Here is a 15,270-nt window from a genome sequence, read left to right on the forward strand (position 1 = left end):
TGCAAAATAGATATAATACATGTTGTAACAAGAGAATCATGTCATAGTTCAACTCTTTATGGTTTATTCAAGCCCTTAACCCCTTCTTGGTAGGGTTGGCGTTGTTCCGAAGAACCTGTAATATAATATCAGTGCCCCAAATACCATACGCATATCATCTACTCATGAGCAGCTCAACTGAGTATGACCTTGGTGGCCCATGCTACTAATGACGCCTGCCTATAGTAACCACCACTCAAACATAGTTGCTCCGATTACAAAACAACTATTGGATCCAAGGCCAAACAAAAACAATAAACATATTTTGACCATAGGGCTAACTATTATAATTTTAGTAGGGTATAATGTTTTGCAAGTACGAGGTCAAATCCACAGAGAATTGTGTTTTTGAAAAAGCAATTTATATCTAAACTAATTAAATCCTAACCTAGTTCCAAAAGGGTTTTGAATTTTGAGTTTTGAAAATTAAAAGATGAAACGTAAACTAAGTCAAATAAACTAAGAGATAAAATACTAAGATTTGGGAATTCATACTCACCGAATCATAACAACATACTTCCATGTTTATCAATATTAATCTGAAATTCTCACAATTAAAATCTTAGATATGTTTTACTATGCTTCAAACAATTAATCAAAACCATTCATGTATCCATTCATTGAACAAATCACAAGAGGAATCCAATATCAATTAAATCATCAAATGTATCAGTAAATCACAAAAGATATCTAAGAATTATTTCAAATCATCAAGTGTATCCTTAAATCACAAAAGATATCCAAGAATCATTCAATCCAATTGAAAAGAAGTAAAACATTTGAAATATAAAACTCAATAAAATCGGATAAATAAAGACTTACATAAAAATGATGTCGTTCTTCATCGGTGAGGCTTCATCCCCAACCTTCGTTGGAAATTTAGTGCCACATAAAAATAAAATCTAAACTAAAGAGAAAAACTGTAGAATTTTGCTCTCTGGACTTGTGTGTCTTTTCTTGAATGCAAAGAGGTTTATTTATAGGCTTAGGGAAGTCCTAGAAGCCCTATTAAGCATAGATAATTTGGAGCTCGGTCTCCCAGTCAAAATAGAAGTCTGAAATTGGAATAGGATTCGTCCAAATTTGTGTTCTTTTATTACGGGGCGATTTTGACATAGTAACCATTCGAATTAAGAAAATTCTATTTCAGAATGAACTGTATTATTTTGAGTTAGCTTTCCAATGCTTCTTGAATCATCTCAAGCCGATACTTTAGCAAAAAGTTATGGTAAAAATACTGATATATGTGTAGAATCTGAATTTGAATCAAATCCAAAATTTTATCAAATCTGAAATTTAATCCAATTTAACCTTTTCTTGGATTTGGTTAAACTTAACCACATCATCTAGGTCTTCTCAAAGTGTACTTTCTTCCAAAATTTGCATTTTTTTCCTTTAAAGATGGAGTTTCTCTTTAACAACCTACAAAACACTAAAAACACAAAACTAACACATTAAATAATGACACAGGTAAATGATTATCTAATGTAAATAAAGGAGGTCCAAATATGCAATATTTGACACTTATCATATATATCTTACAAATCCCTGAGTCAACGCGCCAAAACAGAAAACTCCCTCAACTTTTTTTTTCGAATTTTTACTTTCTGGTCAATCCAAGAGGCAAATTAACCCTAACCTTACATTTTTCCCCAAATGTTTCATGCCCGTTAGTCCCAACTAAACGCACCGTTTTGCCATGCTAGCATATTAATTTTTTATTAATTTAATGTAAAAAATAAATCAAAAAAAAAAAAAAACCCCATAAGTGTTAGGGGTGGCTTTCCGGCCACCCTTAACCCCATTGGGGCCGGCTGCAAGCCATAGGGGTGGCTTTTTTTTTTTAGATTTAATTTTTAAATTAAATAATAAAAAGTTATTATGCTAACGTGGCAAAATGGTGCGTCCAGTTTGGGAATGATAGGTGTTAACCATATGGGGGAAAATCTAACTGTAGAGGTTAATTTGCCTTTTCGATTCATATAAGGAGTAAAAATTGAAAGAAAAAAAAAAAAAAAAAAGTTGAGAGTTTTCTGTTTTGGCGTGTTGACTCAGTTATTTATAAGATATATACCCATTTTAGTATGCACATTGCTGTTATCTCGTATGTACCGATATACCATGTCATATGATGCAATTTCATTCTTTCTGTGTTTTACATTGATGCTTTTACAAATCTCATAATTTCCATTAACTTGTTTAATTAGCATAAATTTTCACAATAATTGAAAATGTATTTAATGAGAGTTGTAAACATGCACGTTTGATATATAAAATAATCAATGCTATGTAGAAAGATAGTAATAACAAGCATCCATGTAAGTTTTTACTCCCTTTGGTCATATGGGGCTTCCTGAAAATCCTCTTGAGGCTCCACAAACTCGAAATCTTAGAGAAAACCTATCATCAATTAATCCCAAGCTAAAACAATCCCTAAATCCTAATATGCTCAAAATAGACTATCAGCTTGACCTTCAAATGTTCGGACTAGGGGTATCGAGCATTCAGCCACGATATCAAGCGTTCAATCAGGGAAGGTCAAATGTTTGGTGCTGGGCAAAAGACCCATTTCGAATCTACAACCAACAAAAAACCACTTCTAGCTAAGTCCTTAAGTCTTAACAAGATCACTAACAGAGTCCTAAGCCAAAATAACATTTATATGCAGAAAGGACTACTTCTAACATTATTAACATACTAAACTATTAGGACGTATTTGGCCTTATCCAATGAGCAAAACCTATGTTTGTAATTTCCATTCCTTTCCCATATGTCAAGGTAGAGATTGGAGGTGTTTTAAGTTTTGTCATTAAATGGTCAAAGGGGGAGATTGTTAGGTTTAGTTTGGCCTCATTAAATGATCAAAATATTTGTTTGTATTTTCCCATTCTTCCCCTAGTGTCGGGATGAAGATTGGATGTTTGTTAGAGTTCTTTGCCTTCCCCGTTGGATGGGGCATCAGAACGAGCTCGTGACAGCACTAAAGGACTGCTCTCTGGTTTCCCGTCAGGAACACCGTCCAAACGGGATGTGTAACGGGAAGTTTCGGTTTTCTCTTCAGAAGTCATGTTAGAACAGGACACGTAACGGGAGGCTATTGGTTCCTCGTCAGGAACCTCGTTAGAATGGGACAAGTGACGAGAGCATTTATCGTCAGGAAGTTCATCAAAACGGGACAAGTGACGAGAGCATTTCTTGTCAGGAAGCTTGTTAGAATGGGACAGGTGACAAGAGCATTTCTCATCAAGAAGCTCGTCAGAACGAGACAAGTGACTGCAGTAAAATTGAAGCCTCTTTTTCTCGTCAGGAACCCCGTTAGGATGGGACATGTAATGGGACCAAAGTTGGACTCCCTGGTTTCCCGTCAGTTGATGCGTTATGACGAGCTCATGATGGGTATCTAGATATACTTTTTAACTCTTTGCATCCTAACGAGGATTAACACCCATTATGACGGGAATGGCTCAAAATATTAGATTTTGGCCTTCCCGTCCTAACAGAAGAAAATCCCCGTTAAGACGGAAAGAAGTAAAGATGTAGATCTATAAATACCTATCTTATTTCTGTAGAACTCTTTGAACCTCTCCATTTCCATTTACGCTCCTCTGAGCTTGGAGGCTGTCAATGAAGAAAGTGCTGCTACTATCCCTTATGGAGTGAAACCCTTCATTGTTTGTGTACCAAGTAAGGTTACCTAAAAAGCTTCGTATTTTCTCACCTGCTTGGTGTTTTTGTTTTTGCTATTTTCAAACCACACTATACATGTCACTCAACCGCAAAGAAGTCTACTGAAAGGTTGATAAGGAGATGCGCTACATGAAAGTGGTCACGATGGAGACAAGCTAGGAGGTTTGTCGTTCTAAGTTTAAAGATACTCAAGGGTATAGGTATGGTCTATTCTGTAACTGTGAATCTTCATATAATAATTTCCTGGGTTTGGCTACCCTAGAATGGTTTTTTCCTTGAGGTGCTCAAAGGGTTTTCTACTTCGGTAACAAAATCTTGTGTTGTGGTTGTGTGATTGTTCTTTATTTTTGTGTTGGTTTATTTTTACGCATAGCATTTTATTTTCCTTATATAAATTGCTTATGCGTTTGATTTTGGGGGTAGAACATGATCCTCGTTGTTTTTTCCATTGATATCATAGCGGGTTCACTCTGTTTAGAATAACATCTTAAGTGTGTTCAATGACCCACACTGTTTTGGGACGATCTACCTCTGTTCCAAGTGCTCTTTCCATTTTCATTGGAAGTGATTTTGCACTTTGGAAGGTTTGTTTAAGAGCCATGTTTATGAGTTTTATTTTGTCATTTTTGTTTAGCGTGACTAGAAGGTTTGTTGCCTATCTTATTGCATTCTAGTGCATGTTTTTTTTTTAGTGTCCTATTTTTATGGATTTCTCAGTTGTTGGGTTTTTAAGTTTTTTTTTTTTTTCTTTTTTTTTTTTGTGTGCCTTTCCTTGGGAGTGCTCTCTCCCTAGATCTTGTTTAGTGCATTCTTCAAATACTTATTGCGCTCTTTATGAATCTCACATTATTACTAACTTGTGTTATGCTGGTTATTGAAATTGTCTTATATGATGGTTTGAGAGTTTGTGTGTGTGCTTTGAAGCTTATGTTCATTCTAAGCCATGTCATATTTATGCACACTATTTTCACAAGTTTTTAAGGATCACATCTGTTAGTTTGGGCAAAAACTCTTATGAGTATTTTTTGTTTTCCCTGTGTAAATTGACCTCACAAGTCAACCTTAAAACTGAATTGTTCATGGCATCACCTCTTTCAAAGACAAGCAAAATATGATCAAAGATCAAATGTTTAACAAAATTGTGACTAAACATAGTCTTATAAATTTGTTTTTGAAATCCTTATAGAAAGAATTGGTGTCATAATCATTGCGGAAAAAAGGTGAAACACCCACGGGATTTAATTTCTATAAATTCTCTTGGACAATTGAAGAGGAATGGGTGCATGAATTTTTATTAAAGTTTAGGAAAAAGGGTTTGACTTTTGAATTAAGGGTCGCCATTTTTCTTATGAGATGACATTGCTCCATGCCTTGTCCCTTCTCTCATGAAATGGTTCACACACTTCACAATGACATGTTTTAGCATGTTCATTTGCATCATTTTCATAAGCATTTTTTTTTTTTTTTAATGAACCATCATGTTTGTTCATACTTGGATTAAACTGAAGAACATGTTAGTTTTTGATTGTTGTACTAAATACTACCTAAATTAATAGATAATATTTAGTACGTTTTACTTGCAAGTACACAAGATCAAACGATAGTATATTGCAACAAGTATGAGATCGATCCCATGAAGATTGTTGATTTTGTTTTAAAAGTAATTAAAAATATCAAATTATCACTAAATTGATATTGTGAAAAAGAAATAAAAATATATAAAGATAAATGAAAAACTAAAGGTAGGGCTTTGACATCCACCACTAATCATACTTAGATAATATAATAATATGCCAATGATCCAATCATATTGTGAATACTTAATGTTTGTCAACCTAAGGGTATGAGTGTCTACTCCTTAAGCTATTGATTTCCCTAATCAACGAATTAGGCATGGGTGTCTACTTTAATTATTTTATTTTTTAAATGATTTATCATGGGTGTCTACTAAGTTGTTTTTTAAGAAAGCATAAATCTGTGGAAATTGACAAACACATGATGCCTAGGGCATGGGTGTCTACTCCCGGTTTCCCATGTTGATTAACCCAAGAACCCAGTATGGATTTCTTTTGTTACTCTTATTAAACCTAGGACTCGATCATCCAAATTGATTTAATTAACTAGTTCATACCACATGCATATGTTGATCAAACAAATACATATGAGGAATTCAATAAAACAGGATTTAATCAAGTTAAGCAACACAATATGATTATCACAAAGGCGCTAATATCGAAATATTAAATAAGTGATAAGTGTCAAATATTGCATACTTGGACCCCTTTATTTACATTAGTTAATCCTTTAGTTGTGTCGTTATTTAATATTTTGTGTTAGTTTTGTGTTTTTAATGTTTTGTAGGTTAATAAGGAAAAACTACAGCTTTAAAGGAAAAAATACAAAGTTTTGAAAAAAAAAATCATACTTTGAGAAGACCTTGATGATGTGGTTAAGTGTACCCAAATCCAATAAAAGCTTAAATCGGATTAAAGATCAGATTGGATAAAATTTCGGATTTGATTCAAATTCAGATTCTGCACATGTCTTAGTATTTTCACCATAACTTTCTGGTCAAATATCTAATCGAAGTGATTCAAACAGAATTGGAAAGCTAACTCAAAATAATACAATTCTTGTGAAATAGGATTTTCCTAATTCAGAAGGTTACTATGCCAAAATTGCCCCGCAATTAAATGATACAAATCTGGACGAATCCTATTCCGATTTCAGACTTCTATTTTGACTGGGAGACAGACCTCCAAATTATCTAGGTTTAATAGGGCTTCTAAGACTTTCCTAAGCCTATAAGTAGACCTCTTTGCATTCAAGAAAATATATAGAATTCCATAGCAAAATTCTACAGTTTTTCTCTTTTTAGTTTAGGTTTTCTTTAGATTTAGGTTTTATTTTTATATGGAGCTAAATTCCCAACATCAATACTTTCACGTAAGTCTTTATTTATCTGATTTTATTGGATTTAATATTTCAATTGTTTTACTTATTTTCAATGTGTAGAGTGATTCTTGGATATCTTTTGTGATTCAATAATACATTTGATGATTTAAGATAATTTCACATAATTGATTGCTTGATTTTATTTACCTAAATAATTGGATATCCCTTGTGATTTGTTCTACGGATACATTTAGTGTTTCAATTAAGATTAAATATCTTTTGTGATTTATGGATACATCTGATGACTTAATTGTTATTGGATTCCTCTTGTGATTTGTGCAATGAATGGATACATGGGATGGTTTTGATTAACTGTTGAAGCATAGTAAAACATATCTAAGATTTTAATTGTGAGAACTTCAGATTAATATTGATAAATATGGAAGTATGTTGTTATGATTCAGTGAGTGTGAATTCGTAAAACTTAGTATTTTATCTCTTAGTTTATTTTAATTTGTTTATGTTTGTCTTTTAATTTCAAAAATTAAAATTCAAAATCCTTTTGAAACTAGGTTAGGATTTAATTAGTTTAGATTTAAATTGCTCTTTCAAGAATACAATTCTCTAAGGGATTGACCTCGCACTTGCAATCTATTAAACTACAATCGATTCGTGCACTTGCGAGTTAAATAAATTTGCACAACAATAAGTATAATTAGGGCTTCAATCTAGCCCTCCTAAAGAGTTACTTACACATAATGAAAATAAAACTAAAAAGAAAAGGGAAAGAAAGAACCGAAAACTGCTCCTAGAAGTAGCCTCCAATTCCTCTCCCAAAGTTGTGTCTATTCCTAGATGATTATTCTCATGGTTTAGAGATTTATTTATAGGGCTTTAGAAGTTCTTGTTACACTAGTAAACCTAGAAAATTCGTAGGGTTTTAGTCCTATTACAAGTGGGACTTGGAAAATCCTAATTTGGAAGGAAAGGAAGCTTGGCCGTAGCTCTTGGTTCTCCAGCGTAGGGGTGCGATCGATCACAGCCCATGTGCAATCGATCATAGACCATGTACACTCGATCGCAAGTGTGATCGATCATAGGTCTCTTGCGATCGATCGCACTACCAAAAACTCCAACTTTTCCCAATTTCTCTCTTTGAGCCCAAATCTTCCAGATTTACTTCATTCTCTTCCAAAAGCCTACAAAAGCATGAAAAACACATAAAAGAACTAAAATAGCATAAATTAACAACACTTAAGGAATTAACACACATAAGTTTAAGGGCTGAAATATGAATATTTTGGCACTTAACACACCCCCAAACTTACATATTGCTAGTCCCTTAGCAATACAAAACTAAAAACAAAATGAAATACAAAAACAACAAGATAAATCCATCTTTTGTGGGATGTACGATTGCATTTAACAAGCCTTTTAAACCCCTAGGAATTCCCTAGTGGACGAGTGAAATCTCGTAAGGGTTTTCCTAGAATGTTACCTACAAACATCATGCAAGAATTCATGTTATCCAAAAATTAAAGTATCACTCAAGACCATGATTTTCATTCATTAGCGAGCTTAAAAGATAAACTCCATCTTCACATTGAATTGGAATCTCAAAGTTTAATTACTTACAAAAGACATGCTAAAGCATCACAATTTTGAAAATAGTGTAAAGTGAACCAGCACCTAAATACTAAGCTTCCAATTATTTCCAATGTGCAATGTCTCAATATCTTAAATTTCACTGAAATCTCTATTAGAGCGAATAATTATGGCATATATATATATATATATATATATTCTTTTCTTTTTATTCGTTAGGTTGTGCAATGCTTGGTTCCCTTAAACTTTTTAATTGACTCATGTAACGAGTGTTAAGTCAATGACTCCCAAACCAAATGGTTTTAGGGCATTAGGTGTAAAGGCACCCCTAGGACTTACTAACTCGAGTAAAAAAGGCTACAAAACCAAACTAACCATGACTTTAACCAAATCAAAATTCTTCACCTTTTAACGTGAACACTCAATGTTTTGAGGCAAGATGTCCAGTTACTTAGTAAAAAGCTTATCAATATATATATATATATATATATATTCTTTTTTTTTCTTTTTATCACACACACACACACACATATATATATAATAATAATAATAATAATAATAATAAATCATCCAGTCCTACCCAAGACATAAAAAACACACACATCAAACTTCATGTCATACCTCACAAATTATGTGCTAATGTGCTTGTGTAAGATCAGATCAAACATGTGAATTCTTAACTCTCCTAAGCAAGTAACCCAACTAAAAAAAAAAAAGAAAAAACTCAATTATTAGATCATATGTTCAAAATTTTAGGCTCACCAATGAAATCAAATCACAATTCTTAAGATCAACCAAAATTTTAAGGCAAACATGAACATGCATATATATTCTTTTTTTTTTTTTTTTCTTTTCACAAACAACAAAAATAAAATAAAACTAGGACAATTTTTTTTTTTTTTCATAAATAATAAAAATAAAAATAAAATAGAGCTGGAACAAAATGTGTGTAAAGTGTCTCCCATACCCCCAAACTTAAATTACACATTGTCCCCAATGTGTCTATAACATGGAAAGAATTTACCCGGGAGATTGACAAACTATTTGGAATAGTATGGCTCATAGCACACCCCTAAACTTGAATTGAAGCACACTGGTCCCTGCAATACACTAAAGTAACAAATGAAAACAAAAACAAAATAAAAATAAAACAAACAAACAAAATAAAAAGGATATGCAGTGGGGTGCCTCCCATGAGCACTAAGTTTAACGTTTTCAGCCAGACTATGACACTTTAAACTTGAAGCACTAGTCTTTTCTTCTTTTGCACCAAAGAGAATGAATTCTTCCTACTGCACGATGCTTCTGAATGTATATAGATCGGGGAGGACCACTTTGAGTTTTCTCAAACAGTTTCTCATCCGGTGGAGAATCATGAACTAGAATAAAGTAGGAAGAAAACTCAGGGAGCTTCTCTATCTTGATGTCCTCAATTTGTTCATGTGGTAGCTCTAACAGACTCCTTTCCTGGCCTCTTGGTGTTTCAAAAATAAGAGCTAATGTTGAAGAAATCTCAGTACTCTCTTCTTTTTCCTGATGTGACTCCTGTGGAACTTCGGTTCTCTCCTTATTCCCCTCTTCCACTTGATTTTCAACCATCTCTTCTCTCCTCAATGTGACAGCTTGCTCATGATAGTAGGTGCACTCTTCCTCCATGTAATTCTCATTAGGATTGGCCACCAACTCACTTTGACACTCTTCTTCTTCTTCTTCTTCTTCTTTAAGTGTATCTGATTTTTGCTTGAGGTGGGCCTCCATCCATTCAAATGATTGCTCTCTTTCCTCCATGCGGCTAAGATGAGCTGCCGAATGTTTTGTAAAGTTAGCATACTGTTTTTCTACGGCAGCAACTGCTTCTTCTAAGGCAGACCTTTTTTGGAGGATGTGGTTCTTCTTGATATTGTTGTTGTGGAGTTGATTGAGAAGAATATGCATGATCATAGAATTGCTGATATGAGTGATGTTGCAGTCCATGAGATTGTTGAGCATGAATTCCGGGAGCTTGAGCTTGCCTTGAGGGATTGGACTGTTGGCTCCATGTTGGGTTACAGGAATCAAAATAGCGGCCGTTCTCCGGTCTAGAGAACGATGTGTTCTTATATCCATTAAATTTGTTAGAAATTTGTCTCATTATAAGACATTCTCTATCATGGTGATAAGGGCTATGGCATAAAGAACATGGTCCATGGGGTGTCGAAACGCCTCCCCACATGTGTTAAATTTTAAAAATAAAATAACAAAAAGTTAAAATAAAAATAAAACTTACGAAGATGCAGACTCAAGTGACCCTGCATGAAATAAAAGAAAAAAAAAAAAGATCTATAATTAGTGCAGTAACTTTGCTGCTCTCTGAATGTGCGATTGATCGTACTGTGAGGTGCGCTCAATTGCACTAGTGTGCTTGATCGCCCTGGTTGGGCGCTAGAGTGCACCTCCAGAGGCAGAATAGGAATTGCGGAAAAAACTAGAAATACAAAAAAATTTAAAACAAAAATAAATTAAAGGAAAAAAAAATTCCAAACAAAATCAAACAATCCTGGGCAGCGGCTCCAAAAATTTGTTGTGCTAAATACTACCTAAATTAATAGATAATATTTAGTACGTTTTACTTGCAAGTGCACAAGATCAAACAATAGTATAGTGCAGCAAGTACGAGCTCGACCCCACAGAGATTGTTGATTTTGTCTTAGAAGTAATTAAAAATATCAAATTGTCACTAAATTGATATTGTGAAAAAGAAATAAAAAGAAATAAAGATAAATGAAAAACTAAAGGTAGGGCTTTGATATTGACCACTAATCATACTTAGATAATATAACAATATGCCAATGATCCAATCATATTGTGAATACTTAATGTTTTGCCAATCTAAGGGTATGGGTGTCTACTACTTAAATTATTGATTTTCCTAAACAACGAATTAGGCATGGGTGTCTACTCTAATTCTTTTCTTTCTTAATGGATTTATTATGGGTGTGTACTGAATTGTTCTTTAAGAAAGCATAAATCTGTGAAAATCGACAAACACATGAGGCCTAGGGGATGGGTATCTAGTCCCGGTTCCCCATGTTGATTAACCCAAGAACCTGGAGTGAATTTCTTTTGTTACTCTTATTAAACCTAGGACTCGATCATCTAAATTGATTTAATTAACTAGTTCATACCACATGCATATGTTGATCAGACAAACACATATGAGGAATTCAATAAAACAAGAATTAATCAAGTTAAGCAACACAATATGATTATCACAAAGGCGCCAATATCGAAATATTAAATAAGCATAATTAGGGCTTCAATCTATCCCTTCTAAAGAGTTAGTTACACATAATGAAAATAAAAATAAAAATAAAAGGGAAAGAAAGAACCGAAAACTACTCGTAGAAGTAGCCTCCAATTCCTCTCCCAAAGTTGTGTCTATTCCCAGATGATTATTCTCAAGGTTCAGAGGTTTATTTATAGGGCTTTAGAAGTCCTTGTTACACTAGTAAACCTAAAACATTCGTAGGGTTTTAGTCTTATTACAGGTGGGACTTGGAAAACCCTAATACGAAAGGAAAGGGAGCCTAGCCATAGCTCTTTGTTCTCTAGCACACAGGTGCCATCGATCACAGTCTGTGTGCGCTCAATTGCAAGTGCAATCGATCATAGAGCATGTGCACTCGATCGCAAGTGCGATCGATCAGGAGATCGATCGTACTACTAGAAACTCCAACTTTTCCCAATTTCTCTCTTTGAGCCCAAATCTTTCAGATTTACTTCATTCTCTTCCAAAAGCCTACAAAAGCATGGAAAACGCATAAAAGAACTAAAATAGCATAAATTAACAACACTTAAGGAATTAACACACATAAGTTTAAGGGCTGAAATATGAATATTTGGCACTTAACATTGATGAGATGGTTTCTCTCATGTGTTAATAAGTGTTTGTTGTGAGTGCTCAAGTTGATTGGCTGAGAGTATTTGAGCTTGTTCAGTTTTAAAAAAGGAAAAGGAAGGGGTGAAGTGGATTGTTTCCTAACACTTTGTTTTCTTTTATGAAAATTGTTGTTGCTTCACTCAAGCTCTCTTTCCCAAGGAATTTTCTGTTTACTCTCTAATCTGCTGTTTAGTCCTTCTTGAAGGTGTATGTCTTGTATGATTCTTGTGCATTTTGGTACACATTGTGACTGTAGTAGGTGCTCTCATTCATATAATTATCACAAGTATTGTAACATCCCCAGCCCGTTAGGGTTAGGTTTGTTAATGATTTTCTTACTCACAAAGATCCATAAGGTTTATCAACTAAACAATACTAGTATAACAATGAATGCATGAAAGTCTAGAATATCATGTCTAAAAATAATAACTAAACTAAAATATTCTTGTTTAATAGAAATATGTCTCACAACGAGATAGAGATCCTTATTAAAATAAATCTATCAATCTCTGAAAGAAAACAGTGCCAACGCACTTATTAACTTGACTAATATGAAATCATAAGAAATCCTAAATACGCCCGCCCCCATTCCGGCCTCCTAGTGCAGCCTGGTCACCACCTAAAACAAGAAATAAAAACTGATGATCCCAAAGGGGGCCTAGTAAGTGAAATCCACAACTATGAGCAGTTTTACTCCTTGTCCCATTTTGAAAAATGGAACTCATAACTACATATGTTTCCAGTATATTTTTAAAGAAAACAGAAAGCAAATAAAATATATTTTCATCAATAAAATTTTTGATACTCTTTATCTCATACTAGGGCCCATGTATACTGTTACCCCCATATACTAGGGTTGCACGGTCCTTGCGACCTGGGATGAGATACTGTGGCCGCAGCCCCATCCCCTGGCCAGCCGATTAACTTTGGGTGCACTTAGCATGGCAAAAATAAAACTATGATGGAACCACCTTCTAGCAGAGCCTCCTTCAGCAGTTGTGCCTCCATCCTTAGCATCGGTACCGAGCTTCTCTCTTGTTTCTCTTGGGCCAAAAATATACTCCTCCCTACATGTGCCCTCATTTTATAACACTCTTTTCTCATTTCTTGTACTTCTCTAGGGCAACATGTAGAAGGGTTTATCATTCTTTTCTCAAAATCTCTTATAAACATCATTATTTTTACAAAGTTTCTTTTTCTCAAACTTGTCATGCATGCAGCATAATTTCATAGTATAAACAAAATAATCATTTGCAGTTTGAAACAAAATTGCATAAATAGCATGACATGATCATTTTTCTGGAAGGGATAGTAAATTCACTTACCTCTTGACTGTAGTAAAATTTTCCTCTGACTGCTAACTAATCTCCTGAAGGAAATACAGACAAATTACTACCCTCATGCACATCACATCAAAACATTCTACTACTATTACGAGTTGGCTTGCTAATTAATTGAGAATGAACTTACTTAGATATTTAGGTATGTATAAAATTTTCAGAATTTATTTTATTTAGTAGTACTCCTTTATATATATACTTTAAGTTCTTCCATACAGATACATATATATGTATACTGCCCACTATCCCACCTATATATATATATATATAGATATATATATATTGAAGCAATCCAGATGTACATATATTTGAAGTCCTTCAAGTCATTATATATATCTACATATTTTTGAAGAAATCCAGATGTACGTATATAAAAATACTACAAATCATTATGTATATATATATATAAATATATCTCTATACTTTAATGTATTCTTCATGTATATGAATATTTATAAATCCTTCAAATCATTATATATATATGGTTGCACGTGAGGAGTAAAAAGAAGAAAACAAATCTCTCTTTCCCACTACAAGACCACACGACAACCAAGGCAAGAAGATACTAAAATTTGACAAAACACTTATGCTCTCAATTATATATAAGAAGAAGAAAGAAACAATATGTGAGGCAAAAACCATACCGGACGCACAACAGGGAGAGTGACGTGAGGAGAAAAAGGTGAGCAGCAGGGAAAATTCTTTTTATTTTTATTTTTTCTTTCTTCCTTTCTCTCTTCCTTTCTTGGTGTGCGGAAAGATTTTGTTTCGTCCCATTAAATAGGCTTTATAAAAGAGACAGAAAATAGGTTTTGAGGAGCTTAGGGTTTTTTTTTTTTTTTTTTAAGTCGGTGCCTAGGGCTTTCCATATATATATATATATATTCTTCTTTATTTTATTATTATTATTATTACTACTATTTATATTTTACTATTTTATTTTTATTATTACTATTATTATATATATTTTTAAATTCGTCCATTCTCATTGTTAACCTAAGCCAACCCCTTTTTAAAAATCTATGAGTCAACTAAAAATACCCTAAAGGGACTTAGGATTGTCACAAGTATGTTCTTGTGTTGTTTTGAAGAGGGCATCTATTTTTCTTGAAAAGCAAGTATGTTGTTTTTCAAAACATGATTGAGATGTTTTTCTCCTCAATCTTTGTCTTTCTCTCAAAAAAATTTGTGCTTTTGTTTCGAAACCTTTTTGTTGATTGGGTGTGCTTGCATTAGAGTCTTGATTATGTCTTGAATCTTTCTTGATGCCTTGTAGAATCCTAATGTGCGTACTTCTCTGGTTTGGATATTCCTCCTTGAAGGTAGTTGTTGGTTGCTTCCCTCACCTTCCTGTTCTAGGATGAGTTGTACTTATTAATCCAGTTGCACTTAGGTTGTTTGGATTGTATTCTCTTAGTTCTTTGTAGGAAAGTTGTCTTTTCCTTCATTCCAAAGAGCAAAAGTGGATGTTGGTTCTACACCTCCTATGGGTCCTTCTAAAGTTGAAGTTGTATTTGCCAAGAGATTTGTGACTGGTAGTGACTGAGCTATGATCCTTTCCAAGAAGCTCAATCAAGAAAAGTGGTAAAGGTTGCCTTGACCTTAATCTTTTTGTCCACACATTTGCAATCTTATGTGTTGTGCATCACCTTTGCTCAAGTGATTGAATTGTTTGAGTGATTGCAAATTGTTGTGTCTTTGCATGCTTCTAGTGTTTTAGTTAACCTTCTTGGCCTTTGCATGCTTGATTTCCTATTGATGATGTTGTTGAAATTTGGATAATCC

At 33.8% G+C, this 15,270-nt stretch overlaps 1 protein-coding gene across 1 annotated transcript in view; it reads left to right on the forward strand.

The window, feature by feature from the left end:
* Positions 1–3,498: 3,498 nt before the first annotated feature.
* LOC132165102 (uncharacterized protein At1g10890-like) overlaps positions 3,499–15,270 on the forward strand; it is a 12,374-nt gene continuing 602 nt past the window's right edge. The window contains exons 1-2 of the mRNA XM_059575605.1: positions 3,499–3,567; positions 3,609–3,728. Of these exons, the coding sequence (XP_059431588.1) occupies positions 3,499–3,567; positions 3,609–3,728 (189 nt within the window). The remainder of the gene's footprint in view (positions 3,568–3,608; positions 3,729–15,270) is intronic.

This window comes from Corylus avellana, chromosome ca11, assembly GCF_901000735.1.
Source record: "Corylus avellana chromosome ca11, CavTom2PMs-1.0".
In the NCBI taxonomy this organism is placed as follows: Eukaryota; Viridiplantae; Streptophyta; class Magnoliopsida; order Fagales; family Betulaceae; genus Corylus; species Corylus avellana.